The 17,284-nt window shown below is 38.0% G+C and overlaps 1 protein-coding gene across 1 annotated transcript in view; it reads left to right on the forward strand.

Moving 5' to 3' along the window:
• Window positions 1–17,284, forward strand: part of SMG1 (SMG1 nonsense mediated mRNA decay associated PI3K related kinase) — a 106,226-nt gene that overhangs the window by 49,586 nt on the left and 39,356 nt on the right. The window contains 15 exon segments of the mRNA XM_004750311.3: window positions 110–271; window positions 733–851; window positions 1,302–1,389; window positions 1,478–1,579; window positions 2,260–2,400; window positions 2,950–3,149; window positions 3,564–3,760; window positions 3,915–4,076; window positions 4,876–5,030; window positions 8,118–8,260; window positions 8,401–8,602; window positions 11,548–11,657; window positions 12,344–12,491; window positions 12,862–13,021; window positions 14,083–14,203. Of these exon segments, the coding sequence (XP_004750368.2) occupies window positions 110–271; window positions 733–851; window positions 1,302–1,389; window positions 1,478–1,579; window positions 2,260–2,400; window positions 2,950–3,149; window positions 3,564–3,760; window positions 3,915–4,076; window positions 4,876–5,030; window positions 8,118–8,260; window positions 8,401–8,602; window positions 11,548–11,657; window positions 12,344–12,491; window positions 12,862–13,021; window positions 14,083–14,203 (2,210 nt within the window).

A 17,284-nucleotide genomic window follows, 5' to 3' on the forward strand; every position in this document is an offset into this window, starting at 1 on the left:
TTTGTGGGCTCTCATAAGAGTAGATTTTTAAAAATAGGTGTTGACTTTGGAATTGCTTTCTTTTTTTCAATTAGAGATGAAAAGGTGATTTTTTCCCTTTGTCTTCCAGGCATGATCACTTTATATCTAGTAGTCTTAGTTCTTCGTCCCCATCTTTGTTTGATGGAGCTGTGATTAGTACTGTAACTACAGCTACAAAAAAGCATTTCTCAATTATACTGAATCTTCTGGGAATATTGCTTAAGAAAGATAATCTTAACCAGGATACAAGGTAACTAAATAGTATTTCCTAATTTTAAGTGTTCTTCTGAACTTTTATTAATTTAGTTATGTAATTGGAGGGTAGGAAATCCAGATTATCAGGGTGGTAGGGTGGAGCAGCTTCATAAACTCTTCAAAATACAGCTTTATTATTTAGTTTAGGATTTCTGGTTCTTTCCCAAAAGAATTAAATGAAACCTCATTTAATTTATTAAATGAAACCTGCAATGTTTAGTTGAAGAATGTTATCTGTAGAGGTCTTTATAATCTTTGCTACAACTTATGCTAGTTTGGGGACATTTTCTTAAAAGGCATGCAACTTTTTGACAAAGGAATTTCTATAGTTTGCGTTTTTGTTTCCTGTTGCTTGACATATTTAAAGAAACCAAAACCAAAGTAATGTAAGAAGAATAGACCTTTTTCTTTCTTTCTTTCCTTCTTAAGAAATCAACTGGTTATTTTGGGTTTCAGGAAACTGTTAATGACCTGGGCTTTGGAAGTGGCTGTGTTAATGAAGAAGTCTGAAACATATGCACCTTTATTCTCTCTTCCATCTTTCCATAAATTTTGCAAAGGCCTTTTAGCTAACAGTAAGTGATTTTTAAAAATTTTGTTATTCTGCACTTAAAAGGGATCTTTGGTAATGAACGATAGTCACTTAAACATTTTCATAACATGAAATGTATAATTCCCATCTCAAGGGCAGATGCCTAATCTGTCTTAATTTTTTCTTATTCTTAATATGTACGTTGTTTTTAAGTGATCGTTTAAGCTTATGTGAATGCTTATGCATTCTGTATACTTTTAAAATTCCCTTCAGAGAATGGTTGGGGTAAAACTCATGACTTTAAGTGGCTTTTGTTGAATGTGTCATTTTCCTAAATGTTACTACCAGCAAGGGTTCTGGGCAGGAGCAGGGCCTAGTCCATCCATGGTAGGCATTTACTGTTTATTGAATGAGTGAATGGGATCGGGAAGTTAGGACATGCTGGCATGTGATTTCTTTTGGCAAACTGAAAGTGTCTTTTAATTTCTAATAGCTCTCGTTGAAGATGTGAATATCTGTCTGCAAGCATGCAGCAGTCTTCATGCTTTGTCTTCTTCTTTGCCAGACGATCTTTTACAGAGGTATGCACTAAAGATCCTATCTTTGATCCTAGTCCTAATAACTTGAGGCTGTTGCTACACTCGTATTATCTGTTCCATTTTTTTGTAGGTGTGTTGATGTTTGCCGTGTTCAACTTGTCCATAGTGGAACTCGTATTCGACAAGCATTTGGAAAGCTGTTGAAGTCAATTCCTCTAGATGTTGTTTTGAGGTATAACGGTTGCATTAGAACAAAAACATCCCATGGTTGTGAGTGCCTGGTAGTCCTTTAGGAAGAGACAAATTGCTTATTAGTGAATCTTGTACGGCACCTCTCAGTGACTGAAGGGATGTCAGAGGGTCAAGTTGTGCAGGTCTAGAAGAAAGTAACAAGATTTTATATTTTTTATAAACTTAGAAGCTCATGATAATAGGTACTGAATAATTTATATACCACAGTGCCAAAATATGTTTCTTAGTAGTTCAGTTATTTGAAAAACTCAAGTGTAATCTTTATTGTTTTGATTAAGTTAATTTTCTTTTCTTTATTTTTTTTGTTTTTTGTTTTTAAAGATTTTATTTATTTGACAGCAAGAGAGATCACAGTAGGCAGAGAGGCAGGCAGAGAGAGGGGGAAGCAGGCTCCCTGCTGAACAGAGAGGCCGATGTGGGGCTCGATCCCAGGACCCTGAGATCATGACCTGAGCCGAAGGCAGAGGCTTAACCCACTGAGCCACTCAGGCACCCCTGATTAAGTTAATTTTCAAGTTGTAACAACATTTCTGTTTTGAGGGCTCAGTTTTAATTTTTTATTTCTACATTCAGTTAACAAGAAAATAGCTCATTTACAATACAAAGTAACCTTTTGACTGAAACATTTTGTACAACTGTGACTTTATTTTCTTTCTACAGCAATAACAATCACACAGAAATTCAAGAAATTTCTTTAGCATTAAGAAGTCACATGAGCAAAGCACCAAGTAACACATTCCACCCACAAGATTTCTCTGATGTTATTAGTTTTATTTTGTATGGGAATTCTCACAGAACGGGGTAAGATTTTCTTTGACTCCTTCATGTGTGAAAGTTAATTAAATATTCTTGAATATCTTGACTCCATGCCCATTTTGCAGAGAAGATATGTCCGGAGTGGCAGAGTAGGAAGTGATATCTTCTCCAATGGATCATTTTTGTTTTCAGCAGTAAGAATTGCTTTGATGATAGTATCCGAAGAAACAAAAATGGGCTTTGAGATTGAGTGATGAAATGTGTTTGACAGTTAACTGCTCTGCCTAGTCATGAGTGTTTTGGGGAGAGGCCTAAGGACATAGACATTCCGCAGATGCTTAGTTGCAGTGAATGTTTTACCCCGATAGCCAGTGTCATAAGTCATTTACCCTAATAACCCATCCACACTGTACCCTATGCTGTTTTAACTATAAAAGACCTCACAATGAAAGGGATATAATGCTTCTCACTATTAAAGGTTTTGCCTTTTTGAGGTAGGAAAATTGTAGTCCTACTCCCATTTCCTTGGCAATTTTTAAAAAATTTTTAAATGAAGTTGTCATTGTCTGTTAAATATGAAACTGCTTTTCCCAGGAAGGACAATTGGTTAGAAAGATTGTTCTATAGCTGCCAGAGACTGGATAAGCGTGACCAATCAACAATTCCCCGAAATCTTCTAAAGACAGATGCTGTCCTTTGGCAGTGGGCTATTTGGGAAGCAGCACAGTTCACTGTCCTTTCTAAATTGAGAACCCCATTGGGCAGAGCTCAGGATACCTTCCAGACCATTGAAGGTAATCAGCTCTTTGTGCTTTTTCAAACTTCGTGATATAAATACTTTGAAACCCTTTTTATATTAAGAAGCAATGGATTTCTTAATCTTTGTTAAAACAAAAATTTGAGAGTGTATGCTTTGTTTTTCTTTAATACTCTTTCAGTCTTTCAGGTACTGTTTGTGAGAATAAACTTTCATAGAATAATGGTGTTGACAACAACATGATTGTCTACTTTTGTTCAAAAACTAGGGGATTTGTACAGAGAAAACATTTTTTCCCATAAAAATAAGAAATCTTTCATGTTGGGAGTTTTGTTTTTAAATGATGGCTGTACAGGGAGATACTTGATATATGTGATTTTGTAAAATTATCTCCAACTTTTAGAATCTTTAAAGATTTCTTTTAAATTTGGAATGTTGTCTCTGCTTTAAGGTATCATTAGAAGTCTTGCAGCTCACACGTTAAACCCTGATCAAGATGTTAGTCAGTGGACAACTGCAGACAATGATGAAGGCCACAGTAGCAACCAGCTTAGACTTGTTCTTCTTCTGCAGTATCTGGAAAATCTGGAGAAGTTAATGTATAATGCATATGAGGGTTGTGCTAATGCATTAACATCACCTCCCAAGGTTGGTTTCAGTGGGCTAAGGGTTGGTTTGTAGCGATTTCATGGGCAAGCCTGGCAATGCTTGTAGAGCTGAAATCACAATACTCTTGTGTATTTGATACATCTATACTAGAATCTTAACCAATCCTGAGCTCTTCTTTTTCTTTATTCTAAAGGTCATTAGGACTTTCTTTTATACCAATCGCCAAACTTGCCAAGACTGGCTGACGCGGATCCGACTCTCCATTATGAGGGTTGGGTTGTTGGCAGGCCAGCCCGCTGTGACAGTGAGACATGGCTTTGACTTGCTTACAGAAATGAAGACAAATCTCTCTCAGGTAAAGTGTATTTGAAGATCTTTAAATCTCTTAATTAGAAATTTTGAGTTTAATTCCTTTACTGTGATTTAATCTATGGATGAAATAAGTTAAAATTTCTGTTCATTCAAACTTCTGTTTCAATGGTTTTGATTCAATTGTTTGTAAAAGCAGTAACTTCCAAAGTCACCTACTCATATTTTGTACTTAGAACCTGTCAAAGTACATATTACTTATGTTTAAGGGGTTGGAACTTTAAAGGTAATTCTTAGAAATTTGTGGAAGAAATAATTCTCATCATGATTTTAAAGAATTATATAACGTGTAGGAAAGTACATATAATTTATAGTATATGCATAGGTATATATGATGTTATAAGGGGAAAGTACTGGTTTATAAATGGGTTCAGTAAGTGGAATCCAAGAATAGCTAATGTTTATTAATTAGACATATTATCAATAAGTAGTATTCAGACAAAATTATCATTTTTTAATTCGTGGTTATTTATAGTTGATTTTTGCTCTATATTTAATTCATATGTTATTCCTACAGATACTGCAGTTTAAATGTCTGGGTAATTTTTTAGTTTGTAAAGATGGACACCCATATGTTAAGGTTGTGCTAGTTACCTTTTGTAGAAACATATATAAATTTTTAGGAATTATATTCTAGGAATATATTGCCATTGTTGTAAAAATAATTGTTAAATACATTTGCCTTTAAATGGGCTTAGATTATGATCAGTAGTTGTAAATTTAGTAGATACTTGAATTTTAATGGTACTGAGATCTGTGATTTATTTTTCTGAATGAACTTTAAGGGGAATGAGTTGGAAGTAACCATCATGATGGTGGTAGAAGCACTGTGTGAGCTTCATTGTCCTGAAGCTATACAGGGAATTGCTGTCTGGTCGTCTTCCATTGTTGGAAAGAATCTTCTCTGGATTAATTCAGTGGCCCAGCAGGCTGAAGGGAGGTAAGCTGGTAGGAAGGAAATAGGTGATAGGAAATCTTGACATTTTAAATCCTCCGTATTCCTGGCTAACTTTGTAGTTAAATGTTAAAGCAACTTTGTTCAGTTTTGGGGCGCCTGGATGGCTCACTGGATTAAAGCTTCTGCCTTCAGCTCAGGTCATGATTCCCAGGGTCCTGGAATCGAGCCCCACATCGGGCTCTCTGCTCCACAAGGAGCCTGCTTCCCCCCTCTCTCTGCCTGCCTCTCTGCCTACTTGTGATCTCTCTCTGTCAAAAAAAATTAATAAAATCTTAAAAAAAAAAAAAAAACTTTGTTCAGTTTTAGCAATTGGAACTTGGTGCAAGTCACTTGACTAAGGAGCTGTCTTTAGTCTGTTCTTTAAGTAGCAGCAAAACTTAGATGCCTTTCTTATTTATGGATTAGTAAGAAATCTTCCTCAAAATATGATCTGCCAATTATTTGTCTTCTAAACCAGTCTGCCTGCCTGCCTTCCTTTTTCTTTCCCTTTTTTTTTTCCCCCTCTTGAGAGGGAGCAGGGAAGAGGGACAGAGGGATAGAAAGAATCCCAAGCAAGCTCCATGCCCAGCACAGAGCCTGATGTGGGGCTTGATCGCACGACTCTAACATTATGATTTGAGCCTAAATCAAGAGTCAGACGCTTAACCAACTGAGTCATGCAGGCACCCCATACTTGTTTCATAAATATTTTTGCAGTCAAATGCTCTACCCCTGAGCTATACCCCCAGGTTCATAAATATTTTTGAACTTGATTCTTAATTGATAGCCTTTCATATCAGAGTTTGGTACAAACCAGAATACTTGCTCATTAGCCCTGTGCATTCAACATTTAAACTTATTGATTTCACTAGGTAAAGGAACATGAATCATAATCTGTATATATTTATGTTAGTTTTACCAAATCTGGAAAATGTAGCAAATAAAGAACTCATAATTCCATCTGCCAGTGATAACTGTTAGTTTTGGTGCACATGCCTTTTTCGTTCTTACTTCTTTCATATTTAGTCTTTTCTCCACTTTTTCCAGAAATAGCTGTGTTTTTGCTGGTTACCTCATTTTCCTTTTGCCACTCAGCAATATTTTTAAAAATATTTTGCCATGTTAAATAATCTACAGTGTTATTTTTAATGACATAGTTGTATTTTTTGTGAGTGCACCATACTTTTTAGTATTCCTTACTTTTGGACAGTAAGGTTATTTTTGATGTTTATTACTAATCTTTTTTTTTTTTTTTTTTTAAAGATTTTATTTATTTACTTGAGTGAGAGAAAGGGCATGAGAGGGGAGAGGGTCAGAGGGAACCTGATGCGGGACTCTATCCTGCGACTCCAGGATCATGACCTGAGCCAAAGGCAGTTGCTTCACCAATCGAGCCACCCAAGCGCCCCTCTTTTTTACTAATCTTAATGCACTGTGGCCCTTAATTCTGTAAACTATAGTTTATAGTTGTTTTTATTTTCTTTGAATTCTCCTACAAGTTGATTTACTAGAAGAAAGGCTATAGACAATAAGGCTTATGGTATGTTCTTTTGCTAAGTACTATACGGAAAACTGTTTCTGGTTTAATCTGTAACAATAGAATAATAAACCCTTCCCTTCACCTTTGTGAATACTGAGGGTCACTAAAAAATAACAGCTCTGCCACCATCGTCAGTGAAGATAGTTTTAATTTACATTTGCTTATTAATGATTAACACTGACTTTACCCATATGTTCTGTTGAACATTTGTGATTCTTAAAAACATAGATGATGTCTTAATGGCCTCTCATTTTTTCCTGTATCAATCTATGAGGTTTTATTATACAGCAAGATTGTTGATGATGTGGTTTCTTGCTTTCTTAAGATTTTATTTACTTATTCGACAGAGAGAGACACAATGAGAGAGGGAACACAAGCAGAGGGAGTGGGAGAGGGGGAAGCAGACTTCCGCCAAGCAGGGAGCCTGATGCAGGGCTCCATCCCAGGACCCTGGGATCGTGACCTGAGCTGAAGGCTGATGCTTAACTACTGAGCCACCCAGGCACACCTTTGCTGTGCAGTTTCTTAATTTGTAATTTGATTTTAATATTTATGGTGTTTTTGGTACTTAGAAATTTTAAGTTATATCATTAGTATCTGTTACTTTATGAATTCTTTTTAAAAATATGTTCTACATAGCCTTTGTGTACGTTGAGATCAGATACTTAACAATATTTTCTGTTACTTTTTTTTTTTAAGTGAAGGAATACCTTTGTGTGTGTGGTGTTTTAAAGATTCTGTTAATTTGAAAGAGGGAGAGAGAGAGATCAGGCAGTAGGAAGGGGCAGAGGGAGAGAGAGAGAAGCAGACTACCTGCTGAGCAGGGAGCCCAACGCAGGGCTTGATCCCAGGACCCTGAGATGGTGACCCAAACCAAACGCAGATGCTTAACCAACTGAACCACCCACGCACCCCTTCTGATATTTTACACTGCCTTTTTAAAAGATTTTATTTATTTATTTGAGAGAGAGAGAGATGCATATACTAGGGAGGGACAGAGGGCAAAAGTGAAAGTCTCAAGAGACTCTGCACGAGTGCAATGCCTGGGCTCAATGTCAGAACTTCCAGATCATGACCTGAGCCAAACCCAGGAGTCAGACGCCCAACCAACTATGTTACACAGGCCCCCCTACCTTTTTTTAAAATTTATTTTTCGGGACTCCTGGGTGGCTCAGTTGGTTAAGCAGCTGCCTTCGGCTCAGGTCATGATCCCAGCATCCTGGGATCGAGTCCCACATCGGGCTCCTTGCTCCGCAGGGAGCCTGCTTCTCCATCTGACTCTGCCTTCCACTCGTCTGCCTGTGCTCGCTCTCACTCTCTCTCTCTTACAAATAAATAAATAAAATCTTTTAAAAAAAAATTATTTTTCATTTGTGTGAGGGAAAAAAAATCTAATTTTATGTACCCTAACTCCACACAAAATAATTAACTCATTGTCTCCACTCAGTTTATTTCCCCGCTCAATTTGTTGAGTGATTATTTTTTTTGTTTCTTTGGAAGTGATGTCTGTGGATAATTTAAAATAAAGACTGTTTGAATTTGCACTAAAGGTTTGAAAAGGCCTCTGTGGAGTATCAGGAGCACTTGTGCGCCATGACGGGTGTTGATTGCTGCATCTCCAGCTTCGACAAATCTGTTCTCACATTGGCCAACACTGGGCGTAACAGTGCCAGCCCCAAACATTCTTTGAACGGTGAGCATCTGGAATTTAAATAAAAAATTGTAGTCCGATATTTTGTACTGACGATGTTACAGTGTACTTTTAGATTTCTTTGCTCTTTAAAATATTTATAATTGCTCTGGATCTCTGTTTTATAAAATATGTTCACTTAGGTGAATCCAGAAAAACTGTGCTGTCTAAGCCAACTGACTCTTCCCCTGAGGTGATAAATTATTTGGGAAATAAAGCATGCGAGTGCTACATTTCCATTGCTGATTGGGCTGCCGTACAGGAGTGGCAGAATGCTATCCACGACTTGAAGAAGAGTACCAGCAGTACTTCTCTCAACCTGAAAGCCGATTTTAACTACATAAAGTAAGGACTTTTTTTATTTAAATAAATTTTCATTAGCTTTCAAGTCTTTCTCTATGCCAGAAAAAATATTAAAATTGGTAACATCTACTGTTGTAAGGTATTTGAAATTCTGATAATATTGCTGTTTGAAAATTACTACAGTGAGAAACTAACATTAGAGGTGAGGAAGGTGTTCATGCAGTAGGAAGACCGTCTTGTCACTGTTCATAATCTTTTGGTATTGATTCTTACAGCGTACGAAATGAATATAAAGAGAAATTTGTTACTGCTTTAGAAAGGGTCACACTTAATGACTGTTTCTAAATTAGGTTTTGATTGATTGAAAATAATCTGAAGAGGGCAGTTAATGAACATTTGTAAATTCCCTTGCCTTTTTATTTTCTTCTTGTTCCTCTGTGCATTTATTAATCCCTTAATTCATAATGTTATGTACCGGGGGCGCCTGGCTGTCTCAGTCAGTAGAGCATGCGACTCTTGATCTTGGGTTCATGCGTTCAAGTGCCACATTGAGGGTAGAGATTACTTAAATATATAAATATTAAATTTTTTAAAAACACAGAAAGTATGTATTGAATTAATTCCTTAATTCAGAATTTGTGTACCCATAAGTGGCTGGGGTATAGTGGTCATTAGTGTCCTTCCCATTGAGAAGCTCAGTTTCTAGAGCGTAAACGTGTTAATGGGTAATTTCTCCACTGAGCTTGTACTGTGTGCCAGTCAGTGGGGTTTAACATTTCATGAAACATGAATTCTAATCCTTGAGGAGCTCCTTCTAGAGGAGACAGACAGACAAGGTTGGGAATGCCATCAGCACGACAATTTGAGCAAAGACTTGAGGAAACATCTGATGGAAGAGTGATGTGTTTTTAGTGTTCTGGAAATGCCCTGGAGGCCATTCTTGTTGAAGCAGGTGAATAATAAGAAATAAGGGTAGAGAGTAGGTGGGAACTCTGAGGACTTTGATTCTTAATAAGACAGAAAATCTTAGGTGAGATTTGAACAGGAGAGGCATGTTCTGACCTGACCTCACTCTGCTGTGTTGTCAAGAGACTGGAGGTGGATGGCAAGGGTGGCCGTATGTATACCACTGGTCTGTGGGACAGTGGTAGAGGGAGAACAGACACTAGTAATTGAAGGAGGGGCACACAGGACAATGAGGTGTGTTTAAGGTGCTTATGAAACATGCAGAGGAGACTGCTCAATAAGCAGTAAAGAATTGGATTTAGAGCACAGGAGTGGTATCTAAGCTAGAGAATGATTTGGGGATCATTAGTATGTAGTAAAAGACCCTCTTTTCCCTGGCTCTGGAAAAGAGGTAGCTCTTTTGTAAGCTACCAAGTAACAGATAAAGCTCTGGGGATGGGTGAGTGAAAAGTAAAGAGGGCCAAGGTTAGAATCCTTTTTTACAGGAGGGGAGAGGAAGCCATTGATAAAAACAAAGACACTGAGAAAGGAAGAGTCTGAGTTGTAGGAGAACCAGACTGGGGTCGTCCACCTTGTCAGGAGTTCCAGAGATGGCATGCAGGAAGAGCTTTGCAGAGAAAGAGAAGGAGAAGCAGCCAGGCTGAATACTGTCGAGTGGTGAAGAAACTTGGAAATCAAAAGCTCTAAAGGTTACTTGGGTAGTGAGTTTTTCATGAAATCAAGGAGAGGAAGCTGTGGCTAGAGGAGAATTTTGTGTATTTACTTGAAGTATTGGAGAGATTTAGTGTTCCTTTAAGCTTAGGGGAAGGAGTGATTGGAAAGCAGAGGCTGAAGAAACGGGATAAAGAACATTGATTTAAGGATTAACTGGGCCCTGCCTTTTTTTGAACCCAAGGAAAGTAGCTGCATATGAACAAGTAGACGGTGAATTAAGGGTAAGAGTAGAGGAAACGAAAGCCTGTGTGGCTGTGTGTGTGTGTGTGTGTGTTTTGAGGAGTTAGTCATTAGCAGAGAGAATGGGGCATTGTAGAGTCTAGCGGGGATGCATGGAACCTGCCACTGGAGAGGGCTCAGACTCTCTAGTGGCAGGAATGATAAAGGTGTTGTCACCAAACCTTGACAGTTCATCATTTGCGGCTCACATGAGAAGCACTTGGTTGCCTTGGTCCTGGCTTTGAGCTTATAAGGTGGAGGTAGGTACAGTCCTTGATGTTACATTGCTAGTGCTGAATTCAGGCTGCATTGTAAAACAGGGATACAGTGAGAGGGACAGGAAAAGATGAGTGATTAATGGGAAAAAGAGAGAGGGATGAAGAAGTTGAGTCATCTTCTTGGTTGGAAAGCAGCTATAGTAAGAATGGGAACAGAGTGAGTGCTCTGAAAGTGGCAGCAGTAGGTGGGGAGCTAGAAGGCTTCTCGTCCTAGCATTGTTGCCACGGGACTAAAGGAGTTTCAGAGGCACCACCATCTTCAGATGACATAAGGAGATGGAAAGGAAGAATTCTTTGAAAGAAGAGAAACAGCTTCCATGAAACACACTGGAGAAGGGAGAGAGGGAGGGAGGCCAGCAGTGAAAGGTAGGATAGGTTGGAAGGATGAGATAATAGAACAGGAACCCTCCAGGGGCCTGGGTTTTAGGTGGGGGATGGGGCCATGTAGCAAATTTAGAGATAGTTTGGGGAGAATCAGATGTTGGCATTGCCGTTCAGAGATCTGATCTGTCAGTTTGTTGGATGGGCCCCTGAGGATAACAGGCTCAAAAAGAGGAAGGAAACATGGAGGGGTGGTTAGGCTAGACTGTGTATGACTACAGCTGTGGCTTTCTGGTTCACTGCTCCAGTTCTAGTGCTAATTAAGTCGGTAGTCCCATCTTCAAAATAGAAATAAAAAATGAAGGCCTATTCTCATCAAGAGAATGCTATGTAACTGTGCTGTGTTTTTCTAGAATTCGTTCTACTTTTTTTGAATGGTCCCATGGGCTGGATAGGTGTAATACAAGCTAACTGGTATTTTAATTACAGGTCACTAAGCAGTTTTGAATCTGGAGAATTTGTTGAATGTACTGAGCAATTAGAATTGTTACCAGGAGAAAATATCAATCTACTTGCTGGAGGATCAAAAGAGAAAATAGGTATTTGAAATAATAATCTTAGAATTAAGTATTTTATAGACAAGTTGCTCAAGATATTTGTTTTAGTATTTCCTGGAAAATCTGGACGTTTTTGTACATTTATTTTGGGGCCAAATTCTATGTAAAGGAACATCTTTAGGTCTGTTTTACTTCTATTTGATTTGGGAAATGAAAACAGTTTAAATAAAATTAAACTAAAAAAAAGGCTATTATAAGACTTGGAGATTTATCTAGCCACATTTGAAAAAGTTTAAGTATTTAGTCTTTAAGCTAAATATTTTTCTTGACCTCTTAATGTGGTTCATTAACTTCCTTACCACAACTGGGAATATTCTGTAAAATATTATCCTAAAGTTAGTATTGTGAGTAGTTTGTGTGTTAGCTTTGAGTTGCTAGATTCAGTAAGGTTTGCAAAGTAGGGCTAGATCTGTCCCTTTAAATGTAGTGGTTGATTTACTGATTTTTGAACTATGGAACTCAGTTGTTTTGAGGCAGGTCTGAGATATAATTTGAATGTGGACTATAATTTTTATATAGCTATTAGAAATGCTTAATCGTAATGTTCAGCTGCCTGAATTTAAATATGAAAGAATGTATTCATTGGTGATAACTTTTTAATACTGTCAAAATATTTTATCACATATTAAAAGCATATTAACTTAATGGATTTTATTTAACTTCTGTAGATATGAAAAAACTGCTTCCTAACATGTTAAGTCCAGATCCAAGGGAACTTCAGAAATCTATTGAAGTTCAGTTGTTGAGAAGTTCTGTTTGTTTGGCAACTGCTTTAAACCATATAGAACAAGATCAGAAGTGGCAGTCCATAACTGAGTAAGTTCAATCCAAAGGGGGTTAATGTGCACTATGTCTTGCTATATGGTAAACGTATATACTTTGGGGGCGGAGTCAGTTACATGATCACTTCAGTGTTAGTCATGATAGCTTCATTTTAGTTGTAGAAGTCATACGATACATGAATGCCACTTGGCAACATATGTAGAGGTTGAAACTAAATAAACTGTAGAAATCCCCAGAAGCCTGTCTTGACTTATGTCATTTTACTAGAGGGAAGGCATTTCCTCTTCCTTCCTCCTCTTTGGATGCCACTGTAGTACCATCTTACCAAACGGTCTTATCCTTTCAGTGATTATGCAGATTGGAAAATCTCATTTATTGATTGACAGTGAATATTTTGTTTCAGGAATGTGGTAAAGTACTTGAAGCAGACGTCCCGCATAGCTATTGGACCACTGAGACTTTCTACTTTAACAGTTTCACAGTCTCTTCCAGTTCTAAGTACCTTACAGCTGTATTGCTCTTCTGCTTTGGAGAACACAGTTTCGAACAGACTTTCCACAGAGGTGTGTATATGTGTATCCTTATCAGGGTATTCTGAACATTAACAGGCATTCGTGTAGAATTTTTTTTTATTTTTTTAAGATTTATTTATTTGAGAGAAAGAGAGAGCTTGGAAAAGGGGCAGAGGGAAGAGATGATCTCAAGCAGACTCCCTGTTCAGCATGGAACCTGGCGTAGGGCTCAGTCCTGTGACCTATGAGATAAAACCAAGAATCACACCCAAGTGATTGAGCCATCCAGGCGCCCCAAGATTTTTTTTTATTTTTAAAGTAGCATTTATAGCATTTGTTGGACAAGCTAATAAATCAAGAAATCTAAAAGGTCATTTTCAGGCACATTTTCATTTCAGGACAATGTGACGCAAATGGAGGAACCTAAGATACATCATTTCAAGGATGGCTAATTGGTTATTTTTTCTTTTCTTTCTTTCTTTCTTTTTTCTTTTTTCTTTTTTTTTTTTTTGAAAGAAGGGTTGGTGTATGTAAATACACTTTCCATTGAAAGATGTTATAAATTTTAGATTTGATTAAAACAAAGACTCTCAGGGGCACCTGGCTGGCTCAGTTGGTAGAGCATGCAGCTCGTGATCTCAGAGTTGTGAGTTCAAGCCCTGTGTTGGGCTAAGAACTTACTTTAAAAAAAAGAACTAAATAATAATGAAGACACTTCATCCTCTTCCCAGATAAGGTAAAGTTTAACCAAAATGGGCCCTTCCCAAGGGAATTGTAGTCTTTGAGAATCTGCTTACAAAGCAATAGTTTAATGTTTCTCTGTAATTCAACTTCTGCTTTATATTAAATATGCTATGTTTAATTTTTTAAAAAGTGCTTTATTGATAAGTATACTGATAAATTGGACTTTTTTTCCCCCCAAAGCAAAGATTTTGCCCTTAGAGTGTCTTAGAGTGTCTTTCCTCGTGTGATTAGGAGATATTGAAGATATCAATAGATGAGTTTAATAGATGAGCCTGGAGCAGCTGGCTTATGAGGGACCCAGCTTACCTCAACCTACAAACACATAAAGAGGCTGTTTACATTAAGTAGTTTTGGTTTTTCTCTGGCAGGATTGTCTTATTCCACTCTTCAGTGAAGCTCTGCGTTCATGTAAACAGCATGATGTGAGACCGTGGATGCAGGCATTAAGATACACCATGTACCAGAGTCAGTTGTTGGAGAAGATAAAAGGTAATTAGGTTGGTTTTTTTTTTACTAGCTTTGATTGAGATGTAGTTTACACATTTTAAACGTACAGTTCCAGTTTTGACACATCTTCATCAGTATAACCCTCAATACGACCAAGGTAGAAAACATTTGTCTTACCCCAAAAGGTTTCCTAATGCCTCAGTCACCTCTGCCATCTCTCCTGTTCCTGGACAACCACTGATTTGTTCTCTGTCACTTTAGATTAGATGTGTCTTTACTAACGTTTTATATAAATGGAATCATGGAACTCTCTTGTGTCTGGCTTCTCTGGTTCAGCATTTTATTTTTAAGGTTCCCCTATGTTTTGTATAGCAGTACTATGATCCTTCCTGTCGTCGTTGAGTACTGTGCATTTTGTGGATATACCATAATTTATCTCTGGGTCTTTTGGTGGATATTGGAGTTGTTAATTTTAAAATTTGGACTACTGTATAAAGCTGCTATGAAGTTCATGTACAGGTCTCTGGGTGGACTATATTTGTGTTTCTCTTGAGTAAATGCCTCTGAGTAGAATTGTTGGGTTATATAGTTTAATGTTAAAAATAGTTTGGCATTGGGGCGCCTGGGTGGCTCAGTGGGTTAAGCGTCTGCCTTCGGCTCAGGTCATGATCTCAGGGTCCTGGGATCGAGCCCCGTATTGGGCTCTCTGCTCAGCAGGGAGCCTGCTTCTCCCTCTCTCTCTGCCTCTCTGCCTACTTGTGATCTCTGTCTGTCAAATAAATAAATAAAATATTTAAAAAAATAGTTTGGCATTTTCTTAGAAAGTGTTTGGACATTTCTTCTGGCATCTACATCCTTGTAGTGCTGGTCTTTAATTTTAGTCACTGGCACCAGTGTAATAGTAGTACCTCATTGTGTTTTTATTTGCATTTCCCTGGTGATTAATGAGATTAAGCATTTTTTGCATGGTAACGATTGTATGTCTTACTTTGTTAAGTGTTTCCATCTTGCCCATTTTTAATCAAGTCATAGACTTGTTTGTTTGTTTGTTCTGGATACAGATTCTTTGTCAGATACAATGTATTGTGGATGTTAAGTTTTTAAACACTCCAAATGAATACTTAGAGAAGTAGTACTTGTATAAATATTAGTAGGTCTCTCTCTTTTGTAAGTAGGATTGATTGATTTTGTAGGTCTCATTTTTAAGAAAGAAATGTCTGTCATGTTAAAGAGATGCTAGCAATTTACTTTATTGCTTAAAAATGGAAAAATTGACAGAATTCTATAGAATGTTAGTTGAAAAATAGCTAAGCTTAATATATTTGTGTATTAAATTTCAAGTAAGGTTTTGTTGGCGTATGGATTTGGGATTGCCCAGTGATTACTGGGAACTGTGACTCACCTGGACCCTCCTTGCCATATACCCTTGGTTGGATTGTTAGCCCAGCATTTGCAAATGGAAGGACCTTAGGGCAAGTCATTAAATTTCAGAGGCACTTTCCTCTTCAGTTGAGGATATTGCCTTGCTCAGGAGATTCTTTTAAGGATTATAGGAAATGCGGCAAGGCATATAAAAGCCCCAGCACAGAGGATGGTGTATAACAGGACTACAGATATCTTTTTTCCTCATCCTTCCCTTATTGAACAAGTTTTAAAATTGGGAATACCAAGTCAGTAACCCAGTGGTTTTATTTGGAGACACAATTCCACTCCTCACTTTTTTCCCCCTTCTTCAGCAAGTGCTTATGAAGTATGTGCTCGAAGTTGTGATGTAACAGTGAACAAGACAAGCCTGTTTTCTGCATTCCAGGGACCACAGTGATTCTAGCGTCTAGCAGGGAAAACTGAACTCAAACAAGGGACAGCATTATGGTGTGCTGAGTGGAAGTGCATGTACATGGTGAACGTACAATGAGGATATTAATTTAGTCCTAGGGATCAGTCAGAACAGGATTTGAGGAGGAAGTAACATTTAAGCTGGTTCCTGAGGGAGGTAAGGATGAGATGGAAGGCAGTAGACTGGTTGGAAAATAATATGTAAAGGCCAGCAGGCAATAATGAAGGATTCCTAAGTGACAGTTTGCCTAAGGGAGAGTGGGAAGAGAGGAAGTAGAAGGAGATTGAGACTGGAATGAAATGGAAGGCCATCAGTGCCTTTCAAGGCAAATTCGGGAGTTGGGGTTTTGTCAGAGGTGCAGTGGGAAGCCATCAAAGGGAAGTTAAGTGTTAAAGATTTAGCTTTGTGTAAGATGATTTTAGTTGAAAGTTGGAGAATGAACTAGAAGAGGATAACACTTAGGGGTCAGAGGGACTGGCTAGGCTTAAATTCCTGCTAAAATACCCAAGGTAGTGGCAGTAAGGATAGAAAAAAATAGATATGATATGATATGAGGGCTGCGGGTAGAGTCTTAAGATAACTGGCAGGCACCTGCTTAGGTAGCCAGGTGGATCATGTGCCTTTCCTTGAGAAAGGAATAACAGAAGGAAGTATAAGGTTTGGAGGGTGGTAGAAAATGGATTCCACTTGACACAGGTAAAAAGTGTCCTTGAAATACCTGAGTGTAAGTGACCGGTAGGCAGATGGGGCTCAGATGTCAGGTCTGGCTAGAGATAAAGATTCAGGAGTCATCAGCATTCATATGGTAATTGAAGCTACAGGAACAGATGATACTGTCCAGGGAGAACATGCCAAGTGGGAAGAGTAGAGAGTCTAGGACTGACCCTGAGGACTAGGAGTTTTAGCGGATGGGTAGTGGATGAGAAGGGGACGAAGGATTCTTCAGAAATTCTCCCAAGAGAATGGTATGAGAGGGGGGCAGAGGGTACTTCCACAACAAGAGCGAGATGGTCTAGCTTTTTCACCACACTTTGGCTTATTCTCTTTAGTTAGAAGATCTAGGAACTGAAAAACAAATTTCTTACAGTGAATGATTTTTACTTTGTCCGCTTCATCATTTGCTTACATTTATTTCAACAAACGTACTGTTTATTATATGCCAAGCTGTGTGCTAGCTGCTAGGGATTTAAAGATAATGAAAAATGGGTTATCTTTATTTAGGGAGTTGGTAGGGAAGGGAAAATGGCTGGGGAAGAACTTTTGGTCATGTTTCCATGCAGTCTGGG

Source organism: Mustela putorius, unplaced genomic scaffold, assembly GCF_011764305.1.
Source record: "Mustela putorius furo isolate JIRA1106 unplaced genomic scaffold, ASM1176430v1.1 tig00004007_pilon_pilon_pilon, whole genome shotgun sequence".
NCBI lineage: Eukaryota > Metazoa > Chordata > Mammalia > Carnivora > Mustelidae > Mustela > Mustela putorius.